Below are 20697 nucleotides of genomic sequence, written 5' to 3'. Positions count from 1 at the left end.
CCCCCTCCACCCAACCCCCACCACACCCCAGACCTTCCCATGCTATTGTCTGTGTCCATGGTTTATGCATATATGTATATACGTTCTTTGATTAATCTCTTCCTGTCCTCCCCCACCCCCACTGAGATTTGTTATTCTTTCATGCATCCATACCTCTGGACATATTTTTTTGGGGGGTTTGCATATATATGTATTTTAAAATTTATCTTTATTGTTGAAAGTATTACATATGTTCCCTTTTTCCCCCCTTTGAGGCCCTCCACCCTGCTTCCCCGCAGGCCTTCACCTCATTATTGTCTGTGTCCATGAGATATACATATAAGTTTTTTGGTTAATCTCTTCCCATTCCCTCCTTCCCCCTTCCCTCTGAGATTCATCAGTCTGTTCCATGCATCCAAGCCTCTGGATCTATTTTGTTTGTCAGTTTATTTTGTTCATTAGACTCCACATATAGTGAGATCATATGGTACTAATCTTTCTCTGTCTTATTTTGCTTAGCGTAATACTCTCCGGGTCCATCCATGCTGTAACAAAGGGTAAGAGCTCCTTGTTTTTTGTAGCCGCATAGTATTTCATAGAGTAAATCTTTTTTATCCACTCATCTACTGATGGGCACTTGAGCTGTTTCCAGATTGTAGCTATTGTAAGTAACACTGCTATGAACATAGGGGTGCATATATTCTTTCTGATTGGTGTTTTAGGATTCCTAGGGTATATTCCCAGAAGTGGGATCACCAGGTCAAAGGGAAGATACATTTAAATTTTTTGAAGACTCTCCATACTGTTTTCCATAGTGGCTGTACCAGTCTGCATTCCCACCAGCAGTGTACTAGGGCTCCCTTTTCTCCGCATCCTCGCCAGCACTTGTTGCTCAAGAGACTGAGTTTTATGATAGAAGTGACTGAGATACAAAATCTGTAAAATATAGAACCCACTACTCCTTTGTAAGACCTGTCATATAAACAAATTCACAAATTAGAAAAAAATGGCTTTTAAATATTACATTGTATAAAATGAACAATTATTTACTTGTAAAGACAAGATTGGTATTCTGGTATCTTTGTGTGATTATAGTTGTGGAGCAAACGCGAGTGAATGACCACTGGAGTCCAGACCAAATTAAAATTTGGGGAGCCTTTATTAGCCTGCCGGCGACTGCTCTGCCTTTCTCCACACAGGGAGTCCAGAGAGCAGCCCTGACCCTTTGTGCAGGACCACTTTTAAGCACATTTACCACATCCTGTTTTTGCAGAGCAGGCAATTTAAGACAAAACAGTTTTTAATGTCAGGGTCATGTTATTGATGACTATGTTATTTACAGGGTCATCCTATTCTTCAGAAAGCTGACAGTGTTCTATCTTGCAAGGTTATTTTGTGAGGTGCAGCTACTCTCTAACAATTATCTGAGTATTTTCTCAGGATAAATTATTATTATTTTTTTAAATTTATCTTTATTGTTGAAAGTATTACAGATGTCCCCTCTTTACCCCATCAGGATAAATTATTGAAAGTGAAAATTTTGAGTCAAAAGCTTTCATAAATAACATTAAAATATTTTTAAAATACAAAAATACTTAAACATAAGTGAGAAGAAAATGAAAAACAATTCTCCCTGCTATCTGTCTCCTGTTCTCTAGTTGTGCTCTCCTGAGGCAACCAGTATTACAAGTTTCTTGAGGTCAAAGGATTTAAAAAATACATACTGCCAATTTGCCTCCCAGAAAGATTGTACAGATTTGTGCTCTTATCAACTCTGCATGCCTTCAGCAATTTTAAATCCTCTGTCCTTGCCTCTTCACATTTTTCCTTCAATACCCTATGCTGACTCCCAAATCTCTATCTAACCCTAATCACACCCTTGAGCTCCAGGCCAGTATTTCCAGCTGCCTGCTGACAATCTCCACCTGGATATCACATAGACACCTAGATTTATCTAAATTGAGCTCATTGTCTCCCCTTTCAAACGTACTTTCTCTAATTCCAATGTTCAGTGTTCCTTGGTGGTGCCAGCATCCACCTAGTTACCTAAATCAGAAACCTAGAAGTCATTTTCAATTTCCTTCTCCCCTCAATAATAACTAATAGTTACTGAACATTTGCACATATTTTATTTTATTGAATTCTCATAAAAGCTCCAGAGTAGCTTTTATTTTTATAATTTCCATTTTACAGATGAGGAAAACTGCTTGGATAACTTGCTCAGTGTTATACAGCTAGGAAGCAGGGCTTTAAACCCACGTAGCCTAAGTCCATAGCTCATATGCTTAAGCGCTATACTACGTCTACTCAGATACAAAGTCCTATCTATTTTATTTCTTCCATCTCAGTGCTATCTCTTCCCTTTTCTCCATTCCCGAAGTCACCACCTATTCCAGTGGTCGGCAAACTGCGGCTCGCGAGCCACACCGCGGTTTGCCGCTCTGTTGACTAATGAGTTTGCTGACCACTGGCATTACCCTTACCCAGAAGTTTTGACTTCAGGTAAAGACAGTACATTATTAAAATGTTTTTCCCTAAGGCAGTGGTCGGCTCGCGAGCCACAGTTTGCTGACCACTGACCTATTCCAAGTGTTATTGGCGATGCTTTCATAATTAGTCATATTTGATTCAAATGTATCTTCCATGTTGCCTGAAAAATAATCCTTGTAAAACAAAAATCTGATCGTGTCTTTTTCCTGTGAAGATACTTCAGTGTCTCCCTATCACCTACATCATAGAGCCAGAGATACTTTGCTTAATAAAGAAGGATCACTCTCATCTGCCCATCCCTAGCCAGCCTACTTCTCTAAGACCTTCCATAACATCCTTTGAATTGATGATAATTGCTTAAAAATAATCATGCTGTAGCTTATCAGATGACTTTGCATGTTACTCCCTCTGCAGAAAATTACCTTTCCCTATTTCCACTCTGATTTATCCTTTATGTGTTTTCATGTGTGTCAAACTCAGATGTTTCCTCCTCCTGGAAGCCTTCCCTAATTCCTCCAATTATTAATGTCCTATGTGCTGCTTTGAACATTCACTTATTTTGTATTTGTCACATTATATTAGTTTTATTTACTTCTCTCCTTTTCTAGAATGTTAACTCTTTGAGGGCAGTGACTCTCTTATTCAACTCTAGGTCTTTAGTGTTTAGCATGGTGCTTGACACATAGTAGTTGCTTAATAGATATTGGTTAAATTGAATTAAATAACTTGTGACATTATAGGGCCTTGTACTCTGTTGAAAGAATTTCAGCCATCAGTGATACAGGACATTTTTTTCTGAGCAGAAGGCGGCAGGTGCAGGGAGGGAAAAAGAATGACCTAAAATCACCACTCTTAATGTGGGACACTACTCCTTCATGTGTACCATATGTAAGTTAGTCATATATTCATGTTTCTATAGACATTCTCATGTAGACATGTATTCTATTTCCATTATGGGCTGCAAGTAACCTCATAGTGCCAAGTATGGAGTTCTGCAGAGTAGAGATAGAAAGTATGAAATAAATGCCCTCAATTTGCTGAGAATCATATCTGAATACAGCTTGGGTTCACTTTTATGTGGCCACAAATTGAGGATGAAGATATGCCCAAATTTTCCTGAGAGGTGAGAATAAGAAATCATCTTTGTTCACCCCATCCTCGTTGATTCCCTGGTACCATAGATAGCGCTCAACTGCCCATGGCAGGAAGTGAAACTATCAGTGGCACGAGAAGCAGGGCTGCGTTTTAGGTTCTCACTACTGTTGTTGGGACCCCACCCTCTGGAGACCACCCTTCTACTTTCGCACAAAACCCTGACCTATTCAGGTCACGGGGTTTCGGCTTATCATTGTAGGACCCTAGCGTGCAGGGCAGTGCCCACTGCTGATTGATACATGACTGGTCTAAGACAATCTCTTGGGTTGAGGAGCAGCGATTGGCGTGTCCCGCCAGTAGTACCTCCCAGGATACTGAGTGGCGCGTTCTGGGCCACAAACACCGCCCCGGAAGTCTGAATGAAGTCTCTGCAGTACAGGACTCCCAGCCTTCAGCAGGGCTACCATTCAGTGTCGGCCCTGGGGCCGGGCGACGTGCGCGCGCATACGTGAGTACGTCGTGCGTGGGCGCGCGCGTGCGCGGTGCCGCAGTCTGTGTGTTGGCTGGTTATTTTCAAGCGGGAGGGGCCTTGCGCGCTCCTGCCTCCGGCCTGTGTCCCCCACCCCCCCTTCCGTGGTCCCGGTCTCTCCTTCGGAAAGATGTCGGACACTGCCGTAGCTGACACTCGGCGCCTTAACTCGAAGCCACAGGACCTGACCGACGCTTACGGGCCGCCAAGTAACTTCCTGGAGATCGACATCTTTAATCCACAGACGGTGGGCGTGGGCCGCGCGCGCTTCACCACCTATGAGGTTCGCATGCGGGTGAGTCACGGGGTGAGGGAGACAGCTGAGGGGAGGACCGGCCGGCTGGGCGGAGAGGGCGGGGGGAGACTGCCGCGGGGGCTCCTAACGGTGCAGAAGACGCTTGAAGGGGTCTTTGGGGGCTCGGGGCTGAATAGGTTTGGAGGGAGGTCTGCAGACTCGGTTGTGATCCGAGGTTACAGAAAACCTGAGGGGATATCAGACCGGGTGAGGGAAAACAAGTACTCATGAGCAAGAAGTAAAGCATGGTCAGACACGGTGGGGTGGATGGAGAAGCTTGAGTGAGCAATGTAAGGAAATAGGAATCGTGACTGTAGCAACAGAGGAGGGAAGGAAACGTGGAAGAGGGCTGGGGGATAGAAAGCCAAGGTGAGATATTGCTGGGATCCCTAACTAATTTAGCTTGTGGGAAGTTAGTCTGAATAGGGAGGACAGGAAGGCCCGGCTTCTTCCTAATGAGGTCTTCCTGAGCTGATAAAGTTAAGCAAAGCTTGGATTAAAGGGAAGGTAAGATTCCAGGAAAGACAGTGGGCTTCGTGGAGCAGGAATAATAAAGGGAGTCTCCTTGAGACTGAGTGCTTCCCAGACTTGTGTAGAATTAGCATCTGAAGGAGAAGTGTTTTCAGTTTAAGTTTTCTCAGGTACCACATGCTGTTTCTCAGTGTGAAACCTGGCCTTGCACTGGGATTGGTGGATTGTCAGTCGCTGCTCTCATGCTGTGCTTAACCTTTAGATTTGAAGTATACAGAATGTTCATTTCAATATTTATTGGCTTTCAATTGTTGGTTTTTGTGTGTGTATATGAATGGCCATTTGCCCTTTCTGTCCTAGATTAACCTTTGGATTCAGACCCTGGTGTGTAGTTACTTTAATTTATGACATTTCAGGACTGCCCCAGGAGTGGCTTCTTCTAGTGTACTTTATTCTTCAGTTCTTAGTCCACAATGCAAGGATGGAATGTGCAGGTAGAGTACATGGTTTGCAGGTTCTTTGCCAGTTGAAGTGGTTATAGGCAAAAGAGTTTGAGAATCCTTTTCTAATTGTCCTTATGTTTTCTTCTCAGACTAGAGGGCCAGAATATTCTCTGTGGACAGCATGCTGCTCAAACAGCATTTGAAGACCTAAAAGAGTGTATGTGTTTTCATTTTTGAATGAATGAATTGAAAGAGAGCATTTGCTCTCCTACCTGGCCATTGAAATCTAATTGAGAAATGATGATCTCCAAATTCCAAGTTTGATAAAGTTCAAACTGAAGAAAGAAAAACGAATAGCAAAAAAAAAAAAAAAAAAAAAAAAGAGACAACTCATCTATACAAGAACTATTTGAAATCATCTTTTTGGGGAAGAATGGAACTTAGATCCCTCAAAATATGGTAAAAGCTAGGAAGCCTGGGTATAACTTGTTCAGTGTAAGGCCTCTGCTATGGAATTTTGGATGAACCAGCTCTCTACCTCAGGCATTATAATAACAGGGACTGTTCATCTAATGCCTACTATGTGCCTGGCACTGAATTAGGTTTTAGTTTCCAAATCTTTACAAAAAACATTTTACACATAGGAAACTGAGGAGGAATGCAGCTTAAGTAAGTTGCCCAAGTACACATAGCTAATAAGTAGCAGGGCTGGGATATGAACCCAGTTCTGTCTGACTCTAAAGCCCATCATACTCTTTCCACTCCTTTGTAGTTTCTTTGGCAGTGCTTAGTCGCAAAACTTTAGCGAGCAGAGTTTTTCTACCAACTAAGCTTTTTATCATTCCTTTCCACAATTTCTAATTATATGGCGATAATAGGGTTGGTGGCAGTTCCTCGTTCTGTGGGTTTGAGTTAATTTGTGTTGTTTATGTGAGTATGTATAGCTATAGAGCAAGCATGTCAAACTCAAAGGCTAACACGGGCAAAATAAGGTTAAGTTTATGTGGGCCACAAAAAAAACCCCAAAGCTTCAATTTTCATAGAAACGTAGGTTTATTTCAATAGAGACATGCTGAATACAAAGGGCTAAAATAAATGAGTAATCATTAACATAAAATAATAGAATATTTTAATAAAAATTAATATTTTTTATAATATAATAATATTTTAAAAATATTTTTATAATAATCTAATAACTGCACAAATTAATAAGCGTAACACAAATAAACTTATTTTTCTTGTTCTCCGAAAGTGAAATATTTCCTGTTGAGCATACCAAACAATTTAGTACAAGACTAATGATGTGGCAATCAGCTGCTAAAATATTCGCTGCTAGTATTAGTGGAGAGAAATGGTGCGCCTGTGTGTAAGGTACTTAAGGGAAATGAATGCAACACGATTATAGTAATCAGTCATTAGCAAACGATGTAGTTTGTTATTAATAATTATGTATAACAGGATATTGTAAAAATTAAGTTAGAGATTTTTATTAAAATGTTTCTTACATACCGTTATATTGTTTGGGCTGCAAAAATATTCATTGTGGGCCCCCGAGTTTGACATGCTTGCTTTAGAGGCTTTTAATGTTTTGAACTCTGTTTTGGGAAAAGTTGCTAAAATAATTTGGTTTTAAATTGCTATTTTAAATGATTGATCATGGTAGGCATTATAGAGTGCATGAGATTCAGAGAGTAGGACTTTGGGAGTTAGGCATTGTGAATGGAAGAAGCAGATGGCACTGACTTTTTTTCTTTGTATAAAAGCTGTTCTCTTTCATTTTGCTCCGTAAAGAATTCTTTCCCTCCCATTCCCCCAAAGAAGTGAAGAGACTGGAGAGGTGTCCTGGTGATTTGACATGATGTGTATGGAAATTTTCAAATGTCATTTGTCCTGCAGACTTGAACTTTTCATCTTCTCTCCTATCCGTTGACTGTGTTGATCAGAGCCAAAGGACTCTATAACCTATACTACACAATCCTGCCATGATTTGTAGGTTGGAGCTGGGAGACTATCCTCCTATATAATAAAAGCCTAATATGCAAATTCTCCCGTTGGGCGGTCGTTCGACCGGAAGTTTCATCGGGAGTTCAACCGCTCGCTATGATGTGCGCTGACCATCAGGGGGCAGCGTGGAACATGGCGGGTGTCAGCGACGTGGCGCTGGCAGCGGGCGGCAGTGGAGGCGCTGCCGGCCCCAATGGGCCCTGATGAGAGCGGGACCACAGCGGGATGGTGGAGTAGGTGAGCGGGCGGTGCCAGGTCAAGGTGGGTGCGAGCAGTGGGGGGGGACGGGGGGGCGGGGCCACTGCCCGGCTCCCAGGTGCTGAGGAAGCCGGGTGGGGGGGCCTCCAGCCCCGATCGCCCCGCAGGCAGGATGGTGGAGCAGGTGAGGGGGTGGTGGCAGGCCAAGGCGGGGTGCCAGGCAGGGCTGCGGGGCTGTGAGGCTGGGGGTGCAAGCTGGGGCCTGATTTCTGCAGGCCACCCTGAGGGACTCCACTCATGCATGAATTCATGCACCTGGCCTCTAGTCCTAGAACATAGCCCAGGGGTGGGCAAACTTTTTGACTCGAGGGCCACAATGGGTTCTTAAACTGGACCGGAGGGCCGGAACAAAAGCATGGATGGAGTGTTTGTGTGAACTAATATAAATTCAAAGTAAACATCATTACATAAAAGGGTACGGTCTTTTTTTTTATTTCAATAGTTTTATTCATTTCAAACATTTTAACACCAGCGTTGATGCTAATGTGCAGTGGTGCATGTTAACACAAATGCCCTGTAGCACGCATTTTTACAGGCGCAAGGGGGAGAAGCAAACGCAGCGCAAAATGCATTTGTTTTGCCGCTAACACATGCGGTTAGTGGCCACGGTAGCATTACTGATACCGCATCCGTATCAGCAAAAAAATGCAGCCGCAGCATGGCTAGTGTGACATGTCCTCTGTGTGTCTTTTTCCCTGCTGCGCGCGTCCGCAGTGGGAAAAAAAACTGCAGTGGATACAAGCCCTAAAAGCTGAAAGTCTTTGTTGTTTTATTAACAAGTCATTGTGATGTACAGAATGTGGGAACAGGAAAAAATTGTGTTTGAGTAGAGCTCTTAATCTTACCTCAGAAAGGCTCTGATACTGTGCTCTCCAGGGGCGTGTCTCCCTACATCACCACGATAACATGTCTACGCATTCCCAGGGTGATGTCGGGAGACGCGTCCCCGGGCATTACAAGGAGCCTCTGGAAGATTGAGAGGTTGTTCCTTCTACTGAATGGGCGGATATAAATCCGCCCACTCAGAAGAAGGAGCTGCGGCCATGTTTCCCGAGCCATGTTAACACTGCTGCTGGTGAAGGAGCGGAGGGGAGAGCAAGAGAACCCTCCGCTCTTTCGGCTCTGCGGGCCAGGTAGAACAGCCGAATGGGCCGGATCCAGCCCGCGGGCCGTAGTTTGCCCATGGCTGACATAGCCCCTTCCTTAGACAGCTAGGTGCTGAGATGAAAGGCCATTATTGTCACCATCCTGTTGGGGGTAGGGAAAGAACAGCATTTTTGTGAGTCAAAGGAGGAAGTTTACAGAATGGTAGTGGGTGGTTTGGTTGTCTGGGAAGAATCTACTCAGCCTTTTCTTTGGTCCTTTTTAAAAAATATATTTTTATTGATTTTAGAGAGGAAGGGAGAGGGAGAGAGAGTAGAAACATCAATGATGAGACTCATTGATCAGCTGCCTCCTGCACAACCCCCACTGGGGATCGAACTGTGACCTGGTTCATAGGTCCATGCTCAACCACTGAGCAACACTGGCCAAGCTAGCTTTCTTTTCTTGCAGGATTATTTCATCCCCCTCCAGTTCTATTGAGATATAATTGACATTGTATAAACTTAACTTTTATGATGTGATGATTTGATACATGTATATTTTTCTTGCAGGATTCTGAGAATTTTTTCTATAATGATTTATCTTGAATAGTTAATACAGGCACATAGTACAAAAATGAAAAGATATAAAAAAGATATGCTATAAAAATTAAGCCTTCTTCTGCCCTCCAGAGGTTCTTCTTTCTGAAGAAACTACTGTTTCCAGTTTCTTATTTATTCTTCTAAAGAACAGTTTAGATAATAAAATACTACTTTATATGTACCCACTCTACTTTAACTCATTGACATTCATTCCTTGGGTAGACTTGTAACTTATGTATATTGGCCAGTTATTTGGCTTTTGATTACTTATACCTAGACCTGGATCCTGAAAAGGTAATTTCCAGGCTTGAGGATTACAAAGCATAATGTAGTGAGGATTGCATGAAGCTCTAGCATAGCTCCAAGATGCTCTATTCCTGACCTGAGGCAGTTGTGGAGAAAGAGAAATTAGTTCCTTTTATTTCCATCTGCTGATCTGAATTGGCTGGTAGGAAATATAGTCAGCATTAATAGATGTGGTTGGCCATTTCCATTTGGAACTTCTAGACAAGAGTTAGAATCAGGGCTTTTTGTTTGTTGAGGATCCGTGTTGCCATTAGAGTCTTAGGAAAATTCTCAATGATTAAGATGTGGGAATAAGCTGATTTATATCAGGGAGTAAGCTATGCTTAGCTAACTTAATGTGGCTCACGAGCTGCATGTGGCTCACGAGCCGCATTTTGCCGACCACTGGTCTAGATGAGGAAAGGGTAAAGATATATAGGGCCTCTATTAATCAATTGAATACTTATTGAATACCTTGTATATCTGTATTTAAGGGGATGCAGAAGTAATCATGGCTTTTGATTTCAATGAAATTATAGTTAGGTAGCAAGGTGAGCATCCTATATAATAAAGAGGTAATATGCGAATTGACTGTCACTCCAACACACAAGATGGCCACCACAAGATGGCCAGCAGGGGAGGGCAGTTGTGGGCGATCAGGCCAGCAGGGGAGGGCAGTTGGGGGTGACCGGGCCTGCAGGGGAGGACAGTTAGGGGTGACTGGGCCTGCAGGGGAGGGCAGTTGGGGGGACCCAGGCCTGCAGGGGAGGGCAGTTGGGGGTGACCAGGCCTGCAGGGGAGGGCAGTTAGGGGTGACCTGACCGGCAGGGGAGGGCAGTTAGGAGCAATTGGGGCAGCAGGGGAGCAGTTAGGCATTGATCAAGCTGGCAGGGGAGTGGTTAGGGGGTGATCAGGCTGGTAGGCAGAAGCAGTTAGGGGCAATCAGGCAGGCGAGCAGTTGGGAGCCAGCAGTCCTGGATTGTGAGAGGGATGTCCGACTGCCCGTTTAGGTGGGATTGGGCCTAAACAGGCAGTCGGACATCTCTCGAGGGGTCCCAGTTTGGAGAGGGTGCAGGCTGGGCTGAGGGACACCCCCCCATGCACGAATTTCGTGCACCGGGCCTCTAGTGATACATAAAACTATAGTACTTAATACTAAAGTATAATTGTCAAAAATGATTAAAAAATAAAGTACTAGTATAATTGTCATAGGAATTCATAAGAAAATGGAGGCCAATAAATTAATCTGGTATTGACAGGAAAGATTTCCCAGATAAAATGGACTTGAGCTGGAATTTGTAGAATGGAGAGGATTTGGACAGGAAAATCAGAGGAAGGCATACCTTTGAGGTGCTTATCTCATGTTCCTTACAGGGAATTTAAATTCACTTTTCAATTGAAAATGTAATACATGCACATGATAAATTCAAATTGTACAATAAAAAATGTGATCCACCCATTTCAGTTGTTTAATATTATTCAAAGTCACTCACTATTAGCAGTATCTTTTCATAAATATTTTTATTCATAATTATAAATAAATAAATATATATATATATATATATATATATATATATATATATACAAATCCCTTATTTTATTTATTTTTTTAAATCCTCACAGAAGGATATTTTTCCCATTGCTTTTTACAGAGAAAGTGGAAGCGATGGAGGGAGAGAGAGAGAGAGAGAGAAATATCGATTATGACTGGCTATCGAACCTGCAACCCAGGTATGTGGGTTGATTGGGAATGGAACCAGAGACCCTTTGGTGCATGGGCCGATGCTCGATGCTCTAACCATTGAACCCTCTGGCCAGGGCTATTTTATTTTATTTTTTTAATTTATTGGAGTGACATTGGTTAATAAGCTCACATGTTTCAGGTGTACATTTCTACGGTACAGGATCTGTATATTGCATTGTGTGCCCACCACCCAAAGTCTTCCATCACCATATATTTGGCTTCTCTAACCCTTTACTAACCTCTCCCCATCCTTTTCCCTCTGGTAATCACCATACTGTTGTCTGTGCCCATGAGTTTGTTTTACATCCCACATATGAGTGAAATCATATGGTTGTTTCTTAGATTTTTCTGACTGACTTACTCCGCTTAGCATAATATTCTCAAGGTCTATCCATGTTGTCCCAAATGGCAGTATTTCATGAACGCTTTGGTTGTTTCCCTGTCTTGGCCCCTGTGAATAGTGCTGCAATGAACATAGGCGTGTGTATATCTTTGTCAATAAATAAAAACTTTGCAAAGTTTTTTTTGGGTAGATAATCAGAAGAGGGATTGCTGGGTCATATGTTAACTGTATTTTTAATTTTTTGAGGAACTGTCATACTGTTTTCCATAATGGTTATACCAGTTTACATTCCAACCAGAAGTGATTGAGAGTTCCTTTTTCTTCACAACCTCTCCAACATTGTTATTACTAGTCTTGTTGACAGGTGAGAGGTGGTATCTCATTGTAATTTTGATTTGCATTTCCCTAGTAGCTAGTGAAGTTGAGCATCTTTTCATAATCTGTTGGCCATTTGTATGTCTTCTTTGAAGAAGTGTCTGTTTAGGTCCTCTGCCCATTATTTTTTAATTGGATTGTTTGTTTGGTGTTGAGTTGTTTGAGTTCTTTATAAATTTTGGACTAGAGACCTGGTGCATGAAATTTGTGCACTGGGGGGGGGGGCCGTAGCCCAGCCTGCCCCCTCTCACAGTCTGGGAGCCCTTAGGGGATGTCCTACTGACGGCCTAGGGGAGTGGGGAGCAGGCCCAAGCCATAGTCTGGCCTCCCAATGTGGGAGGTGACCGGCGGGCCGATTGGGATGGCGTGGGCAGCAAGTGGCTGGCCCCATCCCCAATTGCGCCGTGGCCACTGGTGGCCTCCCTCTGCAGGAGGCAACCCCAGCAGGCCTATCTGGGGATGGTGCTGGGCGGCCCTGCCCCAAATCGCCCTGCCACTGCTGCCGCCTGTGGCCTCCCTCTGCAGGAGGCGACCAGGCGGGCAATCAGGGGATGGTGCCAGCCCCCATCGCCCTGACGCCACTGATTGCCGCCCCCCACCCCATCGCCGTCCCCTCCCTCTGCCTATTGGCATGCGCCTTGGCTGGCCTGGTGACACCTGCTCACTGGCCCTACCCCCCACTGACCAGTTGTTCCGCTGTTCGGTTGATTTGCATATTACACTTTTATTATATAGGATTGCTTTGCTTGGAGGGAGATTTATCCACCAAAATGAGCTCTAGAAGGAGTGTTTTTCAAGGTGTGGTCTTACATTTTAACAGGCAACCCAGATGAGTGTTATGCATTGTATTATTTGAGAGGATCTCTTGAAGTGTGACACTTCAGTAAAGAGACATTGGCTCATTAAAATTATGCCTGTCATGACCACATTCAGTATCTGATTTTTTTAAATATATTTTATTGATTTTTTACAGAGAGGAAGGAAGAGGGATAGAGAGTTAGAAACATCGATGAGAGAGAAACATCGATCAGCTGCCTCTTGCACGCCCCCTACTGGGGATGTGCCCGCAACCAAGGTACATGCCCTTGACCGGAATCGAACCCCGGACCCTTGAGTCCACAGGCTGACACTCTATCCACTGAGCCAAACCGGCTTTGGCCAGTATCTGATTTTTATTGTTAAAAATTGAGCACCCAAAATCTCTTTATCAATCTATATAGGCTCATAATGTTCCCACATCTTGAAAGTCCCCATACTCACAGAGCATTGAATGACTTTCATAAGTATTTTTAAGGGATCATGCAGGAAAGCTAATTTAGGTGATAGGAATGTGTAGTACAGTGGTCAGCAAACTGTGGCTCGCAAGCCACATGCGGCTCATGAGCCGCGGTTTGCCGCTCTGTTGACTAATGAGTTTGCCGACCACTGGTGTAGTAGATAGATAATATCCTAGATTAGGAGAAAAGATGGCACATTAGCCTTAAATGGTGGTGGCTGAAGGCAGAAAAACAAACGTTGCAGCAAAGAAAGAGCACTAAGTCTGTCTTCTGTCCTAATGGTTTGGCTATTGCTGAACTAAGCAAGCTCCCTTACACTGTTCCTTTTCCTCGATACCTTCTCCCAACTATTAGAATCACCCATTCAACGAAGTTGCCCAAACTGGAAAACCTGGGCTAATACCATTTGCTTTCATCCCTGTGTAATCAGCCAAATAGCTCATAAATATGTCTCTGATCCACTGCCTCTGTCTAATCCTAGTTCCCAACACCAGTCTCTCTTTTTCTTGGGCCTAAAAACACTGGAGCTGTCTAAATTGATCCTACCTACAGCCACCAGAATGGTTCACTTAAAATGAAAGCAAGACTAGGATGCTCCCATGCTTGACATTCTTCACTTTTCCTCCTTCTGTTGAATAAAATCTAAGCTCTCTGCTATGGTATATAAGACCCTCAGTGGTCTGTCCTTTGCCTACTTCTCAGGCTGCTGTGGACCCAGGTCTGACTGCTGCCGTGGGTGGCTTGGACCCGGGCCTGACTTCCTCAGTGCCGGCCGCCGCGGACCTAGGCCTGACTTCTGCCCCAGGAACCCCCTTCCCCCTGCCTGTGTCCACTCTGGGGCTGCCCGAGCCAGCGCGGCGGCACGGCAGCTCAGGCAGGCCCCCCTGTCTCTGTCTCCATCTCCACTCTGGGCCTCACCTGCGCGTGCAGCCTCCTTCTGACTGGTCGTGACTGTTACGGTGTCCTGGCCTAATTTGCATATTACCTCTTTTTATATATATATATATATATATATATATATATATATATATATATATAGATATAGATATAGATATTTACCCCTTGTTGGAGCTCTGTTATTTGCAAATATCATCTCCCATTCAGTTTACTTTTTTGTTTTGTTGGTGGTTTCTTTTGCTGTCCAGAAGCTTTTTATTTTGATATTTGCCTTTACTTCTCTTGCCTTTGGGGTCAAATTTATAAAATCTTCTCTAAGACCAAGACCCATGAGTTTAGTACCTATTTTTTCTTTTATGTAATTTATTGTCTCAGATCTTCTATTTAGGTCTTTGATCCATTTTGAATTAATTTTTATACAAATCCCTTTTAAAACACAAATAGAGGCAAGTTATATATACTGTTCTGTACCTTGATTTTTAAAAAATATATTTTTATTGATTTCAGAGAGGAAGGGAGAGGGAGAGAGATAGAAACATCAATGATGAGAATCATTGATCAGTTGCCTCCTGCATGCCCCCCACTGGGGACCAAGCCTGCAAACCGGGCATGTACCCTGACCAAGAATCGAACCGTGACCTCCTGGTTCATAGGTCGATGTTCAACCATGGAGCCATGCCAGCTGGGCTGTACCTTGATTTTAATGTTTAATATCTCTCCATACTGGCACAGTATTTCACATTTTTAAAATTGTTGTTAATCCTCATCCAAGGATTTTTTTCCATTGATTTTTTTTTTTAGAGAGAATGGAAGGGACGGGGAGAGACACACAAAGAGAAACATCGATGTGAGAGAGACACATCGACTGGTTGCCTCCCGTTCACACCCCAGGAGGCTGGGGATCGAGCCTGCAACCAAGGTACGTGCCCTTGACTGGAATGGAATCTGCAACCCTTAAGTCCGTCTGAAGGCTGAGGCTGTAATCCCTGAGTCCAAGCGGTGAGGGCTTTCACATTCTTTTCATTGTTGTATAGTATTCCATGGTATAGGCATACCATATTTATTTAACCCTCACATCATCACAAGTTGGCTGCCCTCATGTCACAAGATGGCCACCACAAGATGGGGAGGGCAGTTGTGGGTGATCAGGCTGGCAGGGGAGGGCAGTTGGGGGCGACCAGGGCTGCAGGGGAGGGCAGTTAAGGGTGACCAGGCCAGCAGGGGAAGGCAGTTGGGGGAGACCAGGCCAGCAGGAGAGGGCAATTAGGGGCGACGAGGCCTGCAGGGGAAGGCAGTTGGGGGCCATCAGGCTGGCAGGGGAGGGCAGTTAGGGGTGACCAGGTTGGCACGGGAGGGCAGTTGGGGGAGAGCAGGCTGGCAGGGGAGGGCAGTTGGGGGTGACGAGGCCTGCAGGGGAAGGCAGTTGGGGGCGATCAGGCCAGCAGGGGCGGGCAGTTGAGGGCAATCGGGCCAGCAGGGGAGGGCAGTTGGGGATGATCAGGCTGGCAGGGGAGCGGTTAGGGGGTGATCAGGTAGGCAGGCAGACAGGCAAGCGGTTAGGAGCCAGCAGTCCCAGATTGTGAGAGGGATGTCCGACTGCCGGTTTAGGCCTGCAGGGATTGGGCCTAAACCGGCAGTTGGAAATCCCCTGAGGGGTCCCAGATTGAAGAGGGTGCAGAACGGGCTGAGGGCCAACCCTCCCCTCCCCTGTGCACAAATTTCGTGCACCGGGCCTCTAGTTTATATAATAAAAGCCTGAGCGACTATTACAGGGGAACAACCGGAATGACTGTTCACTATGATGTGCACTGACCACCAGGGGGCAGACGCTCAATGCAGGAGCTGCCCCCTGGTGGTCAGTGCACTCCCACAGGGGGAGCGCCGCTCAGCCAGAAGCCAGCTCATGGCTGGTGAGCTCAGCGGCGGTGGAAGGAGCCTCTCCCAAGAGGGCACAGGATGGGCTGAGGGGACCCCCTCTACCCTCCAGTGCATGAATTTCATGCACTGTGCCTCTATTCTATAATAATAAAAGCGTAATATGATAATTAGACCAGACGTCCTTCCAGATGACCTTCTGGACGAAGCTGGGACTGTGATGGAAGCCCGTGTCCTGAGTGCCTGCCAGCGGCCAGAGGGAAGCCTGGGTCCTAGGTGCCAGAGGGAAGCCGGTGCCGGCAGCCGGGGGAAGGGAGGCTTACTCTTGCACGAATTTCGTGCATCAGGCCTCTAGTTTACATATAACTTCAAGTCTGTTGGAAAAATTCTAAGCAGCAAGGGACTTTTAATCACCAACTGTGACAAGCCTGGATGTGGTAAGGATTGATATTCATCTGGTGCTGTTTTGAAAGGGTTATAGGAGCATGGTCCATAGGAGTTATTCATTAGGACCTGTCCATGTGGCTCTGACATATGGTCACCACAAGCTGAACATTACTTACCATCTCTCTTGTTTCATTCTTCCTTCCCTGTAGACAAACCTACCTATCTTCAAGCTGAAGGAGTCCTGTGTACGGCGGCGCTACAGTGACTTTGAATGGCTAAAAAATGAGCTGGAACGAGATAGTAAGGTATGGCCCTGTTCCCTGTGTGGCACCCTTGGAGGACAAGATCTCTATAGGCTGATAAGGGGTTATGATCAGAGTCTATAAAATCTTGAAGGCAATGGAGAGGGTGAGCACACTCTAGCTACCAAGTCCCAATAATTTGTATCTGAGTGATAATCTGTGAAACTTGAAAGGTAATTTCAGGACAAATCTTAAAAAGAAAGTATTACTTCACTTAGTGGCTAGTAAAGTCATACAAATTAACCCATATAGATGCAAAAAATTGAAAGTATATTGGCAGGAAAGGCCTAGCTAGATTCTTGGATGGTAGTGGATTGTTAAACTGAGGAGTATTTGGAGTTTATTTCCTTTCTTTTGAGATGGTAAACCTGTCCTCCCACCCAAACAGTTTAATTTTTTGTTTGTTAATCTTCACCCAAGGATATATATATATATATATATATATATATATATATATTTTTTTTTTTTTACAGAGAGTAGAAGGGAGGGAGAGAGACAGAGAGAGAAACATCGATGTGAGAGAGACATATTGATTGGTTGTCTCCCGCACATGCCCTGATGAGGGCCAGGGATTGAGCCTATATCCTAGGTATGTGCCCTTGACCATAATTGAACACAGGACCCTTCAGTCTGCAGGCTGACTTATTATCCACTGAGCCACACCGGCTAGGGATGGATTAATTTTTGACCTGAGCCATCCTGACTATTCTTATGATCAGTTCTGGCAAGTTGCTGGCTGGGGGATAGGATGGACCCTCTGCCTTAGGAAATGTGGTATACAGTGCATTGCCATCCCATTCCCTCTCTGAGTTCTCCCATGTGGCTTATAATTTGCGTCTGCCTGCAGATTGTAGTACCACCACTGCCTGGGAAAGCCTTAAAGCGGCAGCTCCCTTTTCGAGGAGATGAAGGGATCTTTGAGGAGTCCTTCATTGAAGAAAGGAGGCAGGGCCTCGAACAGTTTATTAACAAGTAAGCCAAGTTCCTGGGGGCTCCTCTAGCTACTTTTTCCATCTTGGTCTTTCTGTGTGTTTAGTCTATCTCCTCTTTTGTAATGGGTAATATGATGTAGTGCCTATTGTGTGGTGGGGTGACTGGACAGTAAAACGCCATTCATTTGAGCAGAATTCTGATCTTGTACCTCATGGCCTGAGAAAGCACTGCATGTTGATGTGTGTAGGGATTTTCCCCTACCTTACCCCTCTATCTCTCTTCCTCTCTACAACACTAGGGTTGAAGTGCTGTCCTGTTGCTGTCTGCTGCTTGCTCGAACCTCAGGGCTGACCTTGTCCTTCCTCCCCTGTCCACACCCCCATCCATCTGCAAATTCTCTCCCATCTCAAATACTACTGATAACCATCTTAATCTCTTTATAGAATTGCGGGGCACCCACTGGCTCAGAACGAACGCTGCCTACATATGTTCCTGCAGGAGGAGGCAATTGACAGGAATTACGTCCCCGGGAAGGTGCGCCAGTAGGAGCCCCTTTCACCACTTGCCCTCTACTTTCCTGCTGAAATGACATTGGTTTTTACACTAAGCTTCTCTATCTTTCTTTGATCTGAAGTTGGCTGCCCATCCCCTGGCCTGATAGACTGTTTGGCATTGTGTTCCTTGGTACCTCACTACACCGTGGACACTCTGATAGAACCTCTTCTCTGAGGAGAGGTGGGAAACCACAGGCAGATGCCCTTTGCTTGGGGTTGGGGGTGCATGGGAGGATTGGACTGGAAGGCAATTTCTTGGGCATTTACCCACACCAGAAGGCTAATCTCGGGGGCGGGGGTCTTGTGCTGGAGAGGCATTTGGCTACATACTGATGCTGCAAGTCCAGGGGATTTTTCTTACTCTTAGGTTTAACCAGAAATGATGAGCAGGGAAAAACCCTGCTTTTCCTACATGCATGAATTTTTTTCCTTTTTGGGAAGGTGGTAGAGATCCAGAAGCTGTCCTTTTTTTCTTTAGGCCTGCTCCCAGTTTTCCCCCACAGTTTCTTTTGTTACTTTCTCTCCCCCTTGTTGCTTTTCATGGCAGTAATCCTCCTAGAATTTAAGCAGTTAGTTGTGTGGAGCAAGGTGTGTGGATTTTCTGGGCTCATTGTCACGGCTGCTTCAGAGTCAGAAGAAAGCCATAGAGCAGTAGGGGAGCCCCTGTTGTTTAGCCCCTCTCTTTTGTGGTTTCCCACTCTGGCTACCTGTTCTTGCCAATCGGCAGGCGAGTCATTATGGGCCAGCAGTCTCCCTTCACAAGGCCCGTTACTTTATGGATTAAGCTTTGCAGTTTTGGTGGCTTGAGAGGTGGGGGCAACTCACCACTATCAGGTAACTCCCTGAAGGTAGGAATGGATCATTTTCTAGGTATTTCCTGGTGGTAAGGAAGAGCATCACCACTCTCTTCCTTCCATTGTCTCCCCCACCCCCATCTCATTTAGTGCTGCCACAGGGCAGAAGCACATGAACAAATCACTCATTCTCTGACTTCTCCTAAGCACTTTGAGCTGTTGAATGAGGCTCAGGGAACGAGTTGTTGCTGCCCTCCGCAGCTTGGTCACAGGGTTATTGAACTGCCTGCACTTACTTTCCATAGAACTCCAAAGTTGTTCCCAGAAGTTGAGGTAGGGATAGCAGTTGGGTATGGATTTCCCAAATCTGAGAGTCTGACACACCTTCTTGAGACTGGCAACTTTCCTGGGCATAGTGGTTTGTTTGCTGAGGCCTGATATCTATCCCAAGGGGTAGGATGGGAGCAAGTTAACTCTGGTGTCAGGTCAAAAGTGGAGGCTCTTTGCTTAGACTCCCTATCATGGAAGGATTGGAGTTCTCCATACAGTCTTGGGAAAAGGATTACTGAATCTGACAAGATTATAATCAGAGCGATTAGGATTGGATTTTGACATGGGATTTGGAGTCCATCTAAATGTTGAAATTCCCTGTGATAGATGAGCTCTCAGCTGCTGAGCCTGTGCCAGGGCTGTGCAGCCCCTACCGAGAGGCTCTGCTCCCTTTCCCACCTCTCCATTATTGGTGTTGTTGCGGCCTTTTGATTTATATCCTCTGTTACTGATTTTAAAAAAAGATTCCTTCCTTCATTGTGCACAAGTGCTGAGAGTCTGAGGCCCCATTTCTGCTGTGTATATATCCTGACTCGGGGCTTTTATTCAGCAAACTGTTCATTCTTCTGTCAATGTCATATTCAACTCTGTTCATATTAAACCACTGTGAAGCAAACCTCTGTTGTCCAATTTTTTTAATTGTCTAGGATATTTTTGAGTATTATGCAGAAATCATACAACATGGTGAATTTCCTGAGGTAATAAGATTTTCATTTACATTTAAAAAAAAAAGCGGAATTCTAGCTGCCCATAGTGTTATCTATTGATCCTTGCAACTAGCAGTTGACTTTGTCACAGAGGTAATGAATGCATGTTCGCAGGAAGTAGCCATAGGGATCAGTACCTATGATTTGCATCAGATTTAGGAGAGTTGATTTTAAGCTTGTGGGTTTGTGCTAATTTGGGCAGAATATATTTAGTGTTTGTTTGTGTGTGTGTGTGTGTGCACGTGTGTGTGTGTGTATGTTCATGTGGTATATGTTACATAAACACGTGTATTTCTTTTTTTTTTTAATAAATCTTTATTGTTCAGATTATTACAATTGTTCCTCTTTTTTCCCCCATAGCTCCCCTCCACCCAGTTCCCACCCCACCCTTTGCCCTTACCCACCCCACTGTACTCATCCATAGGTGTACCATTTTTGTCCAGTCTCTTCCCACACCCCTTTCACCCCCGAGAATTGTCAGTCCACTCCCTTTCTATGCCCCTGATTCTATTATATTCACCAGTTTATTCTGTTCATCAGATTTTTTATTCACTTGATTTTTAGATTCACTTGTTGATAGACATGTATTTGTTGTTCATAATTTTTATCTTTACCTTTTTCTTCTTCTTCCTCTTCTTAAAGAAT

General features: G+C 44.6%; 1 protein-coding gene across 4 annotated transcripts; it reads left to right on the top strand.

The window, feature by feature from the left end:
- Nucleotides 1–3968: 3968 nt before the first annotated feature.
- On the top strand, nt 3969–20381 carry SNX12 (sorting nexin 12). 4 transcript variants are annotated; one of them, XM_080652897.1, is made up of 4 exons: nt 3969–4388; nt 16642–16737; nt 17582–17706; nt 18111–20381. In XM_080652897.1, the coding sequence occupies exons 1-4, from the start codon at nt 4224–4226 to the stop codon at nt 18211–18213; spliced, it is 489 nt and encodes a 162-aa protein (XP_080509023.1). In that variant the 5' UTR covers nt 3969–4223; the 3' UTR covers nt 18214–20381. The 4 variants fall into 4 exon arrangements, with proteins under 4 accessions (XP_080509023.1, XP_080509024.1, XP_080509026.1 ...); XM_080652898.1 differs by having other exon boundaries at nt 4077–4376; nt 18111–19959; XM_080652900.1 differs by lacking the exon at nt 17582–17706 and having other exon boundaries at nt 4093–4376; nt 18111–19958.
- Nucleotides 20382–20697: the final 316 nt, after the last annotated feature.

The sequence above is a fragment of the Plecotus auritus genome, assembly GCF_963455305.1.
Source record: "Plecotus auritus genome assembly, chromosome: X".
NCBI lineage: Eukaryota > Metazoa > Chordata > Mammalia > Chiroptera > Vespertilionidae > Plecotus > Plecotus auritus.
The sequence above is the reverse complement of the archived record's forward strand: the minus strand, read 5'-3'. Positions and strand labels throughout refer to the sequence as shown.

Excerpts from the sequence above, each read along its gene's own strand:
- SNX12 (XM_080652897.1), top strand. The coding sequence starts at position 4,224 with ATGTCGGACACTGCCGTAGCTGACACTCGGCGCCTTAACTCGAAGCCA. Across the intron at positions 16,738-17,581 it reads AGCTGGAACGAGATAGTAAG|ATTGTAGTACCACCACTGCC; the intron begins GTATGGCCCTGT and ends GTCTGCCTGCAG. Across the intron at positions 17,707-18,110 it reads CTCGAACAGTTTATTAACAA|AATTGCGGGGCACCCACTGG; the intron begins GTAAGCCAAGTT and ends ATCTCTTTATAG.